General features: G+C 48.1%; 1 protein-coding gene across 1 annotated transcript in view; it reads right to left on the bottom strand.

The window, feature by feature from the left end:
• The window catches only part of rl (Mitogen-activated protein kinase rl), a 37,240-nt gene extending 19,599 nt beyond the window's left edge, over nucleotides 1-17,641 (bottom strand). Inside the window, exons 1-6 of the mRNA XM_084598614.1 lie at nucleotides 17,432-17,641; nucleotides 15,348-15,474; nucleotides 13,471-13,526; nucleotides 11,779-11,968; nucleotides 2,248-2,611; nucleotides 62-171 (exon numbers count right to left, since the gene is read on the bottom strand). Coding sequence (XP_084454740.1) covers nucleotides 62-171; nucleotides 2,248-2,611; nucleotides 11,779-11,968; nucleotides 13,471-13,526; nucleotides 15,348-15,474; nucleotides 17,432-17,559 — 975 coding nt within the window. The 5' untranslated portion in view covers nucleotides 17,560-17,641. The remainder of the gene's footprint in view (nucleotides 1-61; nucleotides 172-2,247; nucleotides 2,612-11,778; nucleotides 11,969-13,470; nucleotides 13,527-15,347; nucleotides 15,475-17,431) is intronic.
• Between the last annotated feature and the right edge of the window lie 6 nt (nucleotides 17,642-17,647).

The raw sequence follows: 17,647 nt of genomic DNA on the forward strand, positions 1-17,647 counted from the left end.
AACCGCAAAACTATTTCTTCACAGCGATTCTGACTACACTGAAGATTACAAGGTAGCTCACCTCATCTCCCGGGTCATAATACTGCTCAAGGTAAGGGTGTGCAAGGGCCTCTTCAACATTTATTCTCCGGTGGGGGTTGAATGTCAGCATCTTGTCCAAAAGGTCCAAAGCTGCATTGAATGACAGAGTGGTACAGAGCATGTATTTAAAGGCCTTACACTCCAGAGAGCATTTGTGCAATAATAAGGCATCAGTAGGAACGTGGAAAACAGCCACAACTACAAGTAGTCAAGGGTTCGACGAAGGTTCGTCTGGTCAGGCATGGTAGTTGAGTAAAAAGAGTTTCAGTCACTGACCAAGTCAACATGAAAAAAGAAGACGTTTCGGAACCCTTACGGGTTCCTTGATCACAATGAGGCGGACAAGGCGAGGGAATGGAAATTTAAAGGCGAAGCTGGTGACGTAATGATTGTGAATAGATTAATGGCATGTTTCCTGTTGTGCGATTCATGACTCCGGTTGTTCATGACTCCATGCGAGTCATGCGATTCATGACTCCGGAAGACGTTTCGGAACCCGTAGGGGTTACGAAACGTCTTCTTTTTTCATGTTGACTTGGTCAGTGACTGAAACTCTTTTTACTCAGCCACAACTACGATGCTACCTAACAAATTTATCGTGAACCAAGCAGTTTCCGACACCTTTTCAGAGTCATTACCAACTTTGGCTAATAAACAGATTCCCCAGTGCCGCCTTAATGTTTAAATTCATGGGCTTTTACCGTAACAACCAAGGCTAGAAATCTCATTGAAACTTTCGACTTTAACAACATCAGTGTCGTTTTTGTTACAGTCCATGTGAGCTGTGTTAGCAGCCCCAAGAGAAAGGGAGCCCACCATATAAGCCTTCTTTTTCGTTGCTGCGCTACAAGATGCCTGTAGCTCTACTGCAAACAGTCGCAGCCACACCAACAAGCCCAGCACAAAGTCTCCACAACAGCAAATTTTACGAATACAGCATATCAGAAACAACCTTTAGTTAGCCCACGCCTCCGAGGAACAAGAGAAGATGTGGGGGACATATAATTACCATTATCTATGACAGTGTGACAGCACAAAAACCTATCTTCAAGCTGCCACGCATTACCATACACAGTACATCACTACATATAGTGGATTGAGAGAGAAGGGAAGGGGGTGGTGGGGGGGGCTTCTCACTCCTCCCACATTAAGTAACCTCGCCACTTTTCCATTCGCCAAACACAACAGGCAGCAAGTGTGTGACATCACCAATATTGGCTTTTTGCTCCAGCGGGTCTCTTATGTTGTTGTGTAACACAGGTGCGGAAAGCCACCACAGTAAGAACTGAGGGATAAGCACCTAGCTGCGCAGATAACCGTATTTTCTAATATATATGACATGGCTTTTTTCCCAAAATTTTGGTATAGCGTCCTATATAACGGTGCGTCTTGCATGCATATCTTTTTTTTTTGCGTAACATTTATAGGGGAACGTTACTGTGAAACGGTGGCGGCAGCAACTTCTACAATTAGAATACCGATGGTCGTCCCACAGGCATCTAGAGCATTAGTAATAAAAATGCCAAATATGACGACATCTGCACTCCTCGCCCTTTATACACTGCCAAGACAAGGTGGGCAAGCCAACTCACTTTTTCAGTTGCGATTTACAACATCATTTGGTGGCTACTGCATATGTGTCTTCGATTTCCTGCATGTGCTTTGCCGCATGCGTCGCAGTGAAGCGATGATCAGCGCAGTGATTATGAGTGCGAAGAGGATGCCTCAGCGCTGCAGCAAGAAATCGGCTCATTTTTTTTTTTGATACAGAGTCCGATGACGAAGCCTGTCAAGGATCTGAGTAATAATAAGGTGCTGCTGCTCTCATGGTGCGAGGATATTTTCAGACATGAATACTGCCTCTTTTTTTTTCTGTCATTTGCATATATAACGAGTTTTCTTTCAGGCACAGAGCGCTTTGCGATGGTCACGCAAGTATGCATGGTCAAGTCCTATTGCCCTAACATAGGTAACGGCAAAGTAGATGTGTCTAATACAAGGGTGCATCTTATAAAACTTCTAAATACGAGTGATGGCCTTACACATCGAAAAGCATGGTACTGCTGTGACAAGAATCACCAGCATTGGCAACGAAACCAGAGGAGCACTCGCAGCAACCCAAAACAGGTGGCAACGAGAAACAACAATTTCAACGGGGCTACATACCCTTGGGGTCAGCATCTGGGTAGAGCTTGGACCAGGGTATCTTGGCCTTGTGGGGCAATGACTGGAGGTAGGAGCGTGCCTTCTCGTTGATAATGCAGTTCAGGTCGTCGGGGCCGGGAGAGCCGAGCACGCCGAGGATGTGGTTGAGCTGGTCCAGATAGTGCTTGCCCGGGAAAAGCGGCCGGTTGGAAACCATTTCGGCCAGGATACATCCCACGGACCACACATCGATGGCTTGGCTGTAGCCCTTTGAGTTGAGCATGATCTCAGGGGCCCGGTACCAGCGCGTTGCCACATACTCCGTCAGGAAGCCCGTGTGGTCGTGCTCGGGGTCAGCCACCCGCGCCAGCCCAAAGTCACAGATCTGCGCACATGGCGGCAGCCAACTTCTGTTAGAGTGCAATACAGAGCTCGCTTGTTTCTGCTTCCACAAAATTCATCACATAAAAACACACACGTTCTCCACCTCACTGCTCTGTTTCGCTACTCCTAAATGTTTTAGGCACAACCTAAAAACCTGAAATGAGCAAATTCTTCAATTTAAACTTCAAAGGAAAACGTCACAACCACGAAACAGTTGATGCTAGGATGCCAAAAAAAGAATGCAGAAAACCAAACAAAATGACACCCAGAACACTGGTGGTTGTTCCTGCCCACATGACAACAAAATTAAAACCCATTACCGTGTCAAGAAACCCTCCAACCTGTTCATCTCACAGTGTGACACTAAATGTGCACAATTGACCCCTATGCTTGGCATCCAGGGAAGCAAATGAAGCTTCTGAAAGTTACTTTGTCAGTGAGTCAACATTCTACCACTATACGTGGGGCATAATGGCAAGCACTTCCAAACACAGCACAGGCCTAAAGGTACAGCCAGGACTGCCAGAAAACTACCAATACAGCTGCTATGACAAATAAAGATAGCATAAGCATATGAAAAATTGACAGGGATTATCTCTGTTGAATTGATTATAGTGCAAAAGCATGGGCGTTTTCCTCTTACTGTAACTCAGTGTAATTGCAGTTACACTAAGAATAGGCATGTAAGCATAGCATGTAAGCATAGGCTCACATGCCAAACCTCAAGGTCATCTGGACCCCACCGGGGTAGCACAGTGGTTACGGCACTCGACTACTGTTCCCAAGGGTGTGGGATCGAATCCCAAGGCACCCGTGTGCTATTTGTGTCAGTACACATCAAAGAACCCCAGGTGGTCGAAATTTCTGCAGCCTTCCACTACGGCGTCTCTCATAGCCTGAGTCACTTTGGGACGTTAAACCCCACAAACCAAACCATCAAGGTCATCTGGCTCAGAGCAACTGAGCTTGAACTCTATTGCTGCGTAGCAATCACTGCCGTCTTTATTTTTATGTCCAGGCACTACAGCACTTCGGCGCACGCTGCGTGTAAAACTGCAGCACATTCTCTCGTTGCGCAGCAAACAATAGTCTTCACCAAGTTCCAACTAGAACACACTCTCGCGTGTGCAGTGAACACTGTCTTCATAAGTTTCATCTGCACCACTCCTTCATTTAAACTAGGTAAATACACCATATATACGCTACATCTGGGAGAGTGAGGGAGGTCCGCGAGCATAGTGCCAGGTAAATTCAGCAGGCAGAGACCGCAACCATACCAGACAAGCTGCTGAGACCATCGAAGAGTGAGAAGCCAGACTAGCCCATTGCCAAGAAGTTTACCAAGTGCGGACGCGAGCCAAGATTGAAGCACCAGCAGCGACTGTGGCCAATGGCTTACGCTCGTGAAACTTGGTTCAAGAATAGTTGAAAGCAGCCCTACAACATTTTTTTTTCCGCAATACTTACCTGATACAAACTTTCTATGGCTATGGGCCTGGTACACACCAGTCTCAGCTATACATGTGGCGTCATCTGGGAGGTGCAGTGTCAAATCGCAGAGGTTTAGTTATGGCCTCCGCAATCAGCTTCAGTGCAACAGCATATCTGGTCGCGGAGGCCACACGTTTAACCTCCCTAGTAGTGCGATCTGGGAGCTAGCACATCAAACGGGGGACGTTCAGCCTGACATAAACCTGGTTATAACAAAAGAATGCACCCACTATGGTAGCTAGTTAAGACACTCGGCAACTAAACCAAGTACTGGGGTTCGAACTTTGACAGTTTTAGACCTGCTCTGATTTCTTTTTTTTTCCTAGTGGTTTGTGGGGTTTAACGTCCCAAAGTGACTCAGGCTACGAGACTCCGCAGTCAAGGAACCTGAAAATTTTGACTACACAGGTTCTTCGTGCACAGACATCGCACACCACATGGGTGCCTTGCTTTTTGCCTCCATCAAAAAGCGGCTCCATCATCAGCCGGCCCAAACAGGACTGGACAAGATTCTTGGCCGGCGGTGGTGAGTGTGTTAGTGTTTTTACACTACTAGTTAAAAGACATTTCCTACCTCAACCCATGTTTAAACCCACGGAGAAGATGCAGGAATATGAGCTATAAATTTCAGAAGACAGGCAGCATCTTGGAATGCCCCTCTTTGCTATGGCAGTCATCAGAAAATGCAATAAGTTCTGTAACAGATAGATTAGACCCTAACGATTTTGCGTCTGGCGCATTGATATTGTTAAGGAAAGAACACAGTGGTAAACGCTATTTCAGTCTTAAGACGCACACCACACACCGCACACCACAGAACGAAGTTAGCTAGGCTTGAGCGTCGTCTTCTTCACTACTTCACATCAGCACGTCGTCGTTGTCTCGATATACTGTGCTCCGTAACAGTTTTCCCCGCGCCGAAGAAGCACAGTCCCGGTGCGTCCTACACAGGAGAACTCGAATGATATGGTTTTAGATGGGCGACATGCACGAGTTCTGGATGAGGGGCTGTGGAAGGATTCTTGGGCTGTAAAGGGGCGATCTCATAGGTCACATCGGTGACTTGCCGCAAGACGGAGTAGGGGCCCACGTAACGAAGCAAAAGTTTTTCACATATACAGACACGGCGAGCCGGGTGCCAAAGAAGTACGAGGGAACCAGGAGGGTAGTGAACGTCTCGGTGATGAAGGTCGTAACGACGTTTTTGAGAGCGCTGAGACGCTCCAAGACGCTCTCGAGCTATGTGGCGGGCAGCATCAGCGCGGGCGATGGCATCCGAAGCGTAGCTGCCGGAAGAGTCGTCAAGAGGCAGCAAGGTGTCGAATGGGAGTAAAGGGTCACGGCCGAAGAGTAGGTAAAAGGGAGAGTATCCGGCGGTGTCATGGCGTGAGGAGTTATAGGCGAACGTGACGAAAGGTAAGGAGACATCCCAGTCACGATAGTGATCGGACACATACATAGACAGCATGTTGGTCAGAGTGCGATTGATGTGCTCAGTAAGACCATTCGTTTGCGGATGGTAGGCCGTGGTGAACTGGTGACGAGTAGCGCATGAGCGGAGAAGGTCATGAACCACTTGAGAGAGGAAACAGCGGCCACGATCTGTGAGCAGTTGACGTGGAGCGCCATGAATCAAGATGACATCATGCAGAAGAAAGTCGGCAACGTCGGAGGCGCAGCTGGTAGGGATAGCCCTGGTTACAGCATATCGGGTGGTATAATCAGTCGCCACAGCAATCCACTTGTTTCCAAAAGTCGATGTCGGAAAAGGCCCAAGAAGATCGAGGCCCACACGAGAAAACGGCTCTGTCGGCACTGGAATTGGTTGCAAGGGCCCACTAGGTTGAAGCGAGGGTATCTTACGGCGCTGACACAGCTCACAAGCGGCGACGTAGCGACGGACAGAACGGTAGAGACCAGGCCAGAAAAATCTGCGTCGCACACTGTCATAAGTGTGTGTGACTCCCAAGTGTCCTGCTGTAGGAATGTCGTGAAGTTGGGTGAGGACACTAGAGCGCAGATGAGCCGGAACGACCAGTAAAAGGTCCGTGCCATCTGGACGCATATTGCGTCTGTATAATATCTCGTTATGGAGTACAAACATGCTGGCGGAAGAATCGGGGATGTTGCGCAGCTGGTCAATAATTGGTTGCAGGGCAGGATCACGATGCTGTTCGGAGCCGATACTGATAAAGTCCGAGATGGACAAAACATAGTCGTCAGCAGTATTGTCGGACAAATCAGGAGGATCTACGGGATGGCGGGACAAGCAGTCAGCGTCTTGGTGTAAGTGGCCGGACTTGTACACCACAGTAAATTCATACTCTTGTATTCGTAAGGCCCAGCGACCTAAGCGGCCAGTGGGGTCCTTAAGTGAGGACAGCCAACACAAAGCATGATGATCAGTCACTACACAGAAGGACCGCCCAAACAAATAAGGGCGGAATTTGGTCAGTGCCCAAACAAGTGCAAGGCATTCCCGCTCTGTGATTGAATAATTGCGCTCAGAGGACGAAAGCAGGCGGCTAGCGTAAGCAATGACGCGGGAGGAACCATGCTGGGACTGGGCAAGGATAACACCAATACCATGTCCGCTAGCGTCGGTGCGCAGTTCGGTAGGTGCAGAAGGATCGAAGTGCGCCAGAACAGGTGGGGTGGTGAGGGCGGAAATAAGTGTCGTGAAGGCAGAAGAGAGGTAAGTGGGCGAGCGATGTCTGCGAAGTTCCGAATGAAGCGGCGGAAGTAAGAACAAAGGCCAAGGAAGCTTCGCACGTCACTTGAGCTACGTGGGGTAGGGAAGTCGCGCAAGGCTCGAACTTTGTCAGGGTCGGGCTGCACACCATTTGCGTCAACCAAATGACCCAAGACTGATTTGGCGCCGGCCGAAGCTGCATTTTTTGGCGTTCAATTGAAGACCGGCGCGGCGGAAAACGTCTAGAACCGTAGAAAGGCGATCAAGGTGGGTTGCGAACGTGGAAGAGAAAACGACGACGTCATCCAGGTAGCATAAACATGTTGTCCATTTAAAGCCACGGAGGAGTGAGTCCATCATGCGCTCGAATGTTGCAGGAGCGTTACAGAGTCCAAATGGCATCACCTTGAATTGATAGAGTCCGTCGGGGGTGACAAATGCGGTTTTCTCGCGATCCCGTTCGTCGACAGCAATTTGCCAGTAGCCTGAACGCATGTAGATAGAAGAAAAATAGCTGGCACCATGCAAGCAGTCAAGCGCGTCATCAATTTGCGGAAGAGGGTAAACACCCTTCTTTGTTATTTGATTAAGGTGGCGATAGTCGACACAAAATCTCCAACTTTGGTCTTTCTTTCTGACCAATACGACAGGAGACGCCCAGGGACTGCAGGAAGGCTCAATAATATTTTGCGCCAGCATCTTGTCCACTTCTTTCTGTATAACATGCCGCTCAGTAAGGGAAACACGATAAGGCCTTCTGTGGATGGGGTTGGCGTCACCCGTATTGATTCGATGGGTCACAGCGGATGTTTGGCCCAATGGTCTGTCACCGAAATCAAATATATCGCTGTATGACAGCAAAAGGTCGGAGAGAGCTTTGGCTTGGTCATCTGGCGGATCCGCGGCTATCATGCCTGAAAAGAGGTTCGAATGAGAAGAAGCCGATATATGCTGCTCCGACAGATACTGAGGGGTTAGAGTTGCAACTTCGCAGTCCGCCAAAGGAAACAGATCAGTGAGTGCGATACCATGGGGTAAAACTTGAGTCGAACGGCTGAAGTTCAGTACGGGAAGGTAGGTGCGGTTAGCAGTGACAGTCACGACGGTATGGGGGAGTATGACGTTGTGACGGAGAACAACATCGGTAATTGGGCAAGTGACGTATGTGCCGTCAGGAACTGCGGGGATCGGGGCCAGCGGGACATAAATAGCAGCTTCGGGTGGTAGGCGAACAAATTCAGCGAATCGGAGGCGGGGCTTGACATCGGTGTTTTCGGAGCAGTAGGGCAGGTCTAAGCGAAGAAGACCAGTTGAACAATCGATCAGGGCAGAATAGGCCGTTAAAAAGTCGATGCCGAGGATCACGTCGTGAGGGCAGCGGTCGATAACAGTGAAGAGGACAGGGGTAGTGCGACCGGAAATACTCACGCGCGCAGTGCACAGTCCCACGACGGCAGCGACGCTTCCATCGGCAACGCGAACGGCGGATGAAGCGGCGGGTGTGACAACCTTTTTGAGACGGCGGCGAAAGGATGAGCTGAGGACTGAAATTTGGGCACCAGTGTCAATGAGGGCAGTAACAGGGGCACCATCCACATAGATGTCTAGAAGGTTGCGGCGATGAGCGAGGGTCAGCAGAGGATTTTTGGGCCGGGTCGTCAATGCAGCGTCACCTTCGGGAGCTGCATTGGTTAGTTTTCCGGATGAGAGCCGGAGAAGTGAGGAGATGTGGAATGACGAGATTGGGGCGAGCGGGACCTCCGGGTCTGAGGAGACGGCGAGCGGCTGGGCATGCGCGGGGCTGGCGAGTTAAAGTCACGAGTGCGCGTATCACGGACATAGGTTGGGTGTGGAACATATTCGGCGCTGCGATCAGAATAGTAGCGAGGTCGAGGTGGCGGAACCCAACGGCTGCGGCAATGGCGGGAAATGCGGCCGACACGTGAGCAGTTGAAGCAGATTGGTCGGTCATCCGAGGTTCGCCATTCGTCCGGGTTGCGGTAGCGGTAGCGATACCGCGTCTGAAAGGACGTGGTAGGAGCCGCAGCAGCTACGACAGGAACATTAGGGTGGAGCGAGGGCTGTGCGGAAGGTTGGCCGGAGTTGAAGCCCACGTTCGCGTTGAGGCCCACATTTGCAAACTCCTGGCGAACAACAGATTGGATTAAGGCTATAGTAGCATCCGCTGGTTGAGGAGCGAACGCAACGGGTGTCATAGCCTCTATCTCTCGACGAACAATCCTGGTCAAGTTGGAGGGATGAGATGGGTGCTGTAAGGTTGGACTATCTTCGCACGAGGACGTAGCAGCTGTGTTTGGCAAGTGTTCGAAGCGGTGAGTAATACGGCGGTGTTTTGCTTGTTCAAACTGGTGGCAAACTTGGATAACTGAGTCGACCGTTGGACAATCTTTGCAAAGCAGCAGATTATAAACATTGTCTGCTATCCCCTTAACAGTGGCCCACCTTGTCTATTTTGGACATGGCGCTGTCCACCTTTCGGCATAGTGCTAGAATGTCTTGGATATAAGACAAGTATGATTCCGTCGAAGACTGGGCACGGGATGCGAGGTCTTTTTGTGCGCCAAGCTTGCGTCTGATCGGCTTGCCAAATAGGTCTCGAAGCTTCTCCTTGCACATCTCCCACGATGTGATATCGTCTTCATGCGTCTCGAACCAGACGCGCGCCGTACCTGCCAGATAGGTGATTACGTTGGCGAGCATGAGGGTCGCGTCCCAACGGTTGTGCTTGCTGACCCGCTCGTACATGGCGAGCCAGTCTTCTACGTCGATGTGGTCGGTGCCGCAAAAGGTGCCTGGATCGCGGGGCTGCGTCATGACGATGGTGGGAGCTGATGGTGTCGCTGAAGAAGGTGTCGCGTCGGATTGCATAGTGATTGTACCAATCTGGCGGCCACTACGAAGATCCAGGTTTGGCGACTTGCGTACTTCCAGCAATCCTCCACCAAATGTTAAGGAAAGAACACAGTACACCGCACATCACAGAACGAAGTTAGCTAGGCTTGAGCATCGTCTTCTTCACTACTTCACATCAGCACGTCGTCGTCGTCTCGATATACTGTGCTCCGTAACAATATATATACAGTCGAACCCGGTTATATCGAACCCGGATATATCGAATTTTGGTTATATCAAACTCGCGAAATATCCCCTTGAAAATCCCATGTAAAAGTACAGGAAATCCGCGTCATATATCGAACTCAATTTCACCGGTCGTTCGATATATCGAACTCCGCACCACGCACTGGAAAGTGTGTCTTCCCCAAAGACGATCGCATCACCCTTGGCCGTTTGCCGCGCGACGTTTTCAAGCCACGCGCGGAAGGAATGAGAGGGGACAGTCGACGACGGCTGGTCTGGGCAGCGTCACTCCCATTCCCCAAAGGCGCGCGCATCTGCAGTTATCCTTTCCCATGCGCCAGCACTAGACGTTTGCAAGCCATGTGCGTGGGTGTGCCCATTCTTTTGCCAAGCTATCTCTCTCCTTCAGCACGCGCAATGCATGCGCCAAGCCAGCTCAGCCCATTTTCAGACAGACGTCGGATGCTTTCTCCAGCGAACCCTCTGCGTGCGGCGGCGCGGCAGCGGACGCAGACGTGGCTATGATGCCTGCGGATGTTAAGCAGAAGCAGCTATCTGTTTTCTTTTCTTTTCTTTCTTTCCTTTTTTTTTTCGAGAGTCATATCCTTTATCGTTGTGCTGTACGCACGGCGTAGTGTAAGATATGGCAGCTGCGGAAGTTAAGAATTTATCCTTGCATGCATGAATCTGCGAAAGCACGCGGTCAGCTGCTGCGATCATGACGCCCGCCCCAAGCGCGGTGTGATAAATCGAACCAGGCTTGAGCAATCAAGCCATCACGGGCACTGCCAATTTCGCTCCTTGCCACCGCAGGAGCTATCAAAAGATAAACGCGCCCTGACGTTATCGCTGCGCAGGATCTTGGCACGCTGCCAATGAGCTGTGGATGAGACGACCGAAACGGACTGACGCGCGCCATCGACATGCAAGCGAAAATGCTCGCGATTTCTGCCGCCGCGGTGACACAGAAACCTTGTTTTGAGCTGCCGCGGTGGCTCGAGCGACGAGAGGGACGCAGTTCCAACAAGTTTGAAAATTTTCGCTCTGTCGCTGCAGCTCGTCGCTGAGATCGCTCAGTCGCTTGCATGTGGGCGAGCTGGCCTTTACGCATTCTTTTTTTTTTTTTTAATTCTCGGGTGCGAAAGTGGGGGGTTGGTTCATTATGCAAGTGGGTTGATTACGCGACAAATACGGTACCGGTTTTTCGCATCGTAAGTGCCGTCACAAGCCGATTTCTGTATATCGAATTATCGATATATCGAACTATTTTGCGATCCCCTTCGAGTTCGATATATCCGGGTTTGACTGTATATATATATATAAATTGTTTAGTTAGTGTACTGTAGCGATACGTAGGTTATGAGGGGCATCATAATGAAGGGCTCTGAATTAAAACAGACCAACCGGGGTTCTTTGGCACGTGCCGAGATGATGCCATACAAGAACCCGTTCAGTGTTTCAACTCCATTGAAATGCACCCACCGTGGCCAGAAACTTTTGTGTGTATCGTGCTCCTGGGCATGCAACCAAGGACGATCACACCAAACAAAAACAGTGTCACAGAAGAGGAAGCAGTAGAGCTTGAATCTCCACTTCTGCACCAAGGGCATACCACAGACTCTTACTGCAACCTGTTCCCACATCAGATGAGAGGACACTGCATCGCAACCTGCTTCCTTTGAACTCCAACTCAAGTAACAGCGACCTAAATTAATGCACTCAACCATGTGAAAGCAAGTACACTGGATATTCAGCTATTATTACCTCAGGAAACATAACAAAGGTGGGCACTGAGCATAAGACAAATTGCCAAGTATTGGAAGGGTGCTGCACAATGACAGGCAGAAAGTTACAGGCAGCCCCATGCAACCTCAATGGACGCCCACCTTTAGGTCGCAGGTGGTGTTGAGGAGAAGGTTACTGGGCTTGAGGTCCCGATGCAGCACATTGGCAGAGTGAATGTATTTGAGGCCACGAAGTATCTGGTAGAGGAAGTAGCAAATGTGGTCGTTGCTCAGCTTCTGCGTCTTCAGCAGCTTGTACAGGTCTGTCTCCATCAAGCACTGTACAATATAGCTGCACACGGTAGGCATCATATGCCTACGGTCAAGGCCAACAACATGGCAGCCAGCATGGATTGTGCCTAGATTTGGCTATAGAAGCTAGAGGCGTCAACTGGTGCACAAACAAAAATAATAAAGCTGAACAGGAGAGTTGTTGCCCCAGCGACTGGCTATTTTTAGCACCACCTTTCAGATATCAAACAAGGGTGAACAAAACTAGCATAAAATTACAATCTTTACAACGGCAATATCAACCACAAATTCTAAAAGAACTTCAAGGCGGGTTAGATGGTATGATATCAGAAAGAGATGAAGCGAATATGTTAGTGACACATCCGTGGCTCTATTTACCACAGAACTAATGTACCTTGTGCGGTTTGCTTGTATGCCTTTAATACTGCACGTCTTGTTTCTTTTGTTTATATATGTCCGTGTGGATACGAATAAAGTAAGATGATAGTTTAGTCATAAAGTAACATATATATAAAGAGAGAAAACTCGACGCCATTTGCGGCCCAGCTGAAAGTTCCACGAATCCGCCAGACGGCGTTGTTACGCCTACAAAAAAAAAAGTTTTAGCTGCAGGACTGTATGCAACTAAAATGAATTAAAAACAAATCAAGGTAAAGGAATATAGATTATTTGGTTACTAAAAGTAAGGCAAGATTAAGTGCAAATAGTATTAATTCTCACAGCTAGGTGGCATGCACCACAACCTCCCGATTCAAAGGGTTCTGCTTTATCCATAGCTCCCGAGAGCCCCATATGCCCATGCGAACACTTTTTGCGTCCCTGTTATGCCCCATAAAAGTGGTGCGAGAGTGGGTTGATGACGAGCAACATCGTTCTGCATTGCTTCAGGTACTGCCTCTTTTAAACCATGCCAGTAACTACTTCGTGCAAGTGGCGAAAGAGCCTGTGTATCAAACTACAGGACGCATGCGAAAAACCGAAACCGAAAGTAATATTGTGGCCTCCGAGATTTGGTATTTTGAAGCGCCCCGCTCTGACGCTGGCACGCTTCACCGACTCCGCTGTGCGCTGAAACCCAAGAGTGGGCCGCTGGGGCCCTATGGGTGTGTCTTCTCTTTATATGTATGTTACTCTATGGTTTAGTGTCAGTCCTGTGTCCTTCTTTCGGTCAGTATTCATCTCTGGAATTGCGCTACAATGAATCCTGAGAAAACACAACTTCATCTGGTCGCGCGTGTGTGAATTGATAAAATTGTAATTTCTTGAATATACAATTTGGCAGTTGCTTGACTGGCTCGAGAGGAGTGAACTTGACATTTGAGGCTGGAGTACAAAACAAATGTTATGAGGTTTGTAGGAACCTTGCACGGATCTAGAAGACAGCCATATTATTCACTCTCCGAGTTGGAGACCGGACTGCCACTTGTCAGCAATGCCATTAGCTGACATCACTGAAAAAATATGCCACAAGGAAGCACAAATCAATTTACGACAATGTTCAATCAAGAGAAGACCAGCCACATCCAAAAATGTAAAGGATACACATCCTTCATTTGCTCAATTGTGGGTGCTCGGATTATGTCTCTGATGTCTATAATCTGAAAAGGACAAAAAAGAAACAGCTGTTTCAAGAACATGAGCAGAAGAATGTGCACATCTGCACATTCCAAAAGAAACTTTTTGCAGAAACCAAAAATTATTTAAGTGGTAGCTGGTATATTTTTAATTAAAAAGCTAGTAAAAAAGATATTAAACTGCCAATAGGCACATAAAATAAACAAATGCTATGAAACAGCAAAAGGTAACCTGAAATCGCACATATTTCCTCTCATCATCTCATCACCACCAATGAGACGTCAATCACAAATAAAATATTAAACCCCATGTAGAAAATGAAGTTTCCTTTAGTATCGTATTTTTATATACCATATGCCACAAAGATGCATTCAAGTGACAGCAGAAATCCTAACTCCCATAAGCACAAACCTCCCAGCCACACTCCCCCTTTTCTATTAATTACTGTTTGCTTACCTAGCACATTGCAATTTTATGTTCTGAATTACCATGGATTTGCCAATAGGTAGCGGTAAGGTTCCCAAATTCACAAGCTGCTTCAAAAATTGCTTTACAACCTCAGTATTAATGCAATAATATTAAACACAAATAAAGTTTTTTACTGTCTTTTTTTTTGCACTTGTATTTGTAAGAAATGCAAGCAAACAAAAAAATGGTAAACTAACTTTTCGGCACCATACTGATTCTATGACCGAAGACAGTATGAAGCTCTGCCAGTTATCTGGCTTTACCATAACACTACAAAGGCTGCAGGCTTGACGAGGCAGTACGGTAAAGGCCAAACTAAGCTACCATCTTTGCAATGTTCTTCAGACACAGCACAGATGCTATTCATAGCACTGAACTTTACCAAGGTAAAAATGCTAAATATTCGATGAAGCAAAGCAAAGGCATCTTGGCAGATGATGACAGCAATTAGTAAGAAGTTGGTTGGTTGGTTTGTGGGGTTTAACGTCCCAAAACGACTCAGGCTATGAGAGACGCCGTGCTGAGGTTGCTCTCAATGTTAGTCACATATAGCTGCGACTTTTACAGATTAACTTTTTAAGTCCCGTGCATGAACCGCCACCTGTTCTTTGTCATGATGTCCTTTCATCCATTAGCAGTGAAGTTTCAGCAAAATGTGATTTATCTCAAGGGACTCATTTTTATCACTACTACTACTACTACTACACACACACACACACAAAAAGGAAAGGGCTATAAGAGGTTCACTTCAATGAATGACTTCTGGGCTGTTTGCATGAGGCAAGAGCACAATTTCAGGAGACAACAGGTTCAAGCAAGGAGGATCATCTAAATCTGTGACTTTACACAAGTGAGCAAGACCGGCAGACTGACTGAAATAAAATATGGGCGCAATGTGCTGCCGCAATATCAGAAGGAAAACAAGAGAAACCCAAGAAAGCAGTATCTAAGATACCTCTTTCATGTTTTGGTAACTGCACTTGTTCAGGCTGATTGGAAACTACTGAATAAAAAGGTAAATGGGCCAGTTTCGGGAAAGCTAACGACATTGTATCCAAGCTAGTAGTGCTAATTTCTACACTAAACTGCCTTGGAACTTATAACCTCAAGAAGAATAATAAGTTCACATTGCTACTTGGATGCATTTACAATGCCAATCACAGATGTAAAAACACAAATAGCCATGCATAAAAGTACTAAAGAGACACAGATGAGAAAAAAAAAAAACGGAGCACAAACGTAGAACACTATTCTATAGGCTATGCTTTCATCTATTTCTTGTGTAAGAATAAAGGTAAAACCAAACCAGCACCAATGATACCTCAAACGGGTTCTTTCAGTAACTAAAAGCGATATAAAACAACCGGGTCACTTACATTTTCATGCTTGAACCGCGTCAATATTTTAATCTCCCTCAACGTCCTCTGGCAATAGGTCTGGTGTTCGAAGGGCGAGATCTTTTTGATGGCTACCTTTTCGTTGGTTTCATTGTCAAAAGCAGAACTGCAAAAAAGAAACCATGCAAATTCAGTGCTAAGTAGGCAACTCAGCTTGCACGGAAAGCCTGCCTGATTTGCATGGCTCAGTTGTCAAGAAACATTGACGTGCTGTTGCTGTAGCAAATTGCACAGTACTGAAACAACTAATTATACACCTTGCTCTCAGCGATGGCTAATCTAAACAACACTTGTAATGTCCTCCATTTTTAGTTTTTTCCACAACAGTGCATGCAATGTCTGCTTTTGTGGGTCCAGTACTGATAACTGCTACTAAGGAAAGCTTGTTCACACTGCCGTAGCATTTTATTTTGCACGAGTTTGTTCACGAATGTCATCCCAGCGTCCATCGCTTCAGCCTGTCCAAGGTGCGATTTAAAACTTGTACGCGGATGTGTCTCAAAACAGTACCGTAAACAACAAGCAAACTCTCGACAGTAGTGCACTAATCGTACACCTTAAAGCAAAAGGCGCACCTGTGAACGAAAGAGGTCAAAATGTAATCTGACACGCTCGCATATTTGTCTAGCACAGTCCAGACGTATGCTACTATGTGCCGCGAACCTTATCAGCGAGAAAAGAGGTCCTCCGACAGCGCAATCGCCGTCTAGAACTCGCGGAGAGCCCGTCAAGCCGCTGGGCGTGTCAAGAATCACGCGCTGCGCTCAAGGAAGTGGTTTTCCCATTGGCAAGCGCACAGCAGGTCGTCCTTACATACAGCGCTAACGTGATTGCACGCGCGTTGGTCTCTACCTTGCCCTCAACATCGAAAGGAAGTTACCATGTTAACCACGATATATGTGACAGCCGCTGTCACCTTTGAGGCCAATGCGCGTTCAGTACGCTCGGAATGCGGCCGCGCATTATTAGCATGCACGCTACACTAAAGCCGGTGTCTAAGCGCGCAGTGTCGCGAAAAACGAACGACCGAACGCACCAACCGCAATGTGTGAAGCCAAACCGCACAAAAAACTAGTTTCACATACACATCGGCGCCAAAGAGCCTAGTAGACAAGAAAAGTGACGGGGCAGCTCGTCCGCAAACGAACTGACATGCGGCACGCTCGACCGCACACGTATTATGTGAACAACGAGGATAGGATAACGGTTCCTCGAACAGAAACAGCAATTTTGAGCAGCCAAGTCTTTCGGGAATCCTCGACTACACTCCGCGGTGAAGAGGGCGAGCAAATAAGGAATAAAGAGTAGCTTCACTAAATCTGAGCGGCTGGCATAAAAGTTGGATGAACGTCAGCCAGCGCCTACCGGCGCCCGAACCCCGAATGCCCGGGCACATGAGACCTTCGCGGGCCGCTGACAGCATTAGCAGCGCTGCAGAAAGAACGCTGGGAAAAAGAAAACGCGTGCATCCGCCACAGTTTCCTCCGCACGGCCTCAGACAGCCACGAAACGCGGTCCCGGAGGTGTTTGTCGCTCGTTTCGAGTTGAACAAACGGCACAAAAACAGGGAAACACTCGCAGCTCGAGGCGAAGGCTCTTTGACATTTACACGCTTGTCGCATTGCCTAGAAACTGCAGTTCGGCCGATGGCCGCGCATTAGTGTTGTGCTAGCCGGCACAAGGTCAATTCCGTTTTGCAAGCGACAGCACGCAGTCTATTGATAGCTTCGGCACTGAGTATAAAATTATTGCAACATCCATACAGTGGGCCCGGCGCGCGGGGTACCTCGCATTATAGCGAACCGCAGACGGGGATCCGTGCACCACATTTGGTCTGTTTTTCAACTGTCCGACTGCACGTTCGATGCTGTAACTTGACGGAGAGCCATGCACAAATCAAAACTATCCGTGAGGCAGCGAAAGGCTTAATCTTGATGAATGACAACTGTTGCATTACCGTGGGAGCACCATGCAGACGCCTAACACACGGCGTTCGTGCAGTCATGCCAGCGTATTTTGAACAGTATTTAAAGTGCGCGTCGCAATATCAGGCTTCTACTTACACGACCATGCCGTAGGCACCTTCTCCGATGTAGGCTAAATTCGTATACCGCGGTGCAACTTCAAATACTTGGCCTCTGACAATTTCCGTTGCCTTAGGTTCGCATTCACCCAACTCGTTGGTCGCCATTTTCGTGACCAACGCTCTCACCACAGCTCCCTTCAGTCCTCCAGCGTGTTCGCACTTTCCATAAAACGACGTCACACACACAGGACGT

Source organism: Amblyomma maculatum, chromosome 3 (genome assembly GCF_055883805.1).
Source record: "Amblyomma maculatum isolate TAMU_Amacu chromosome 3, ASM5588380v1, whole genome shotgun sequence".
In the NCBI taxonomy this organism is placed as follows: domain Eukaryota; kingdom Metazoa; phylum Arthropoda; class Arachnida; order Ixodida; family Ixodidae; genus Amblyomma; species Amblyomma maculatum.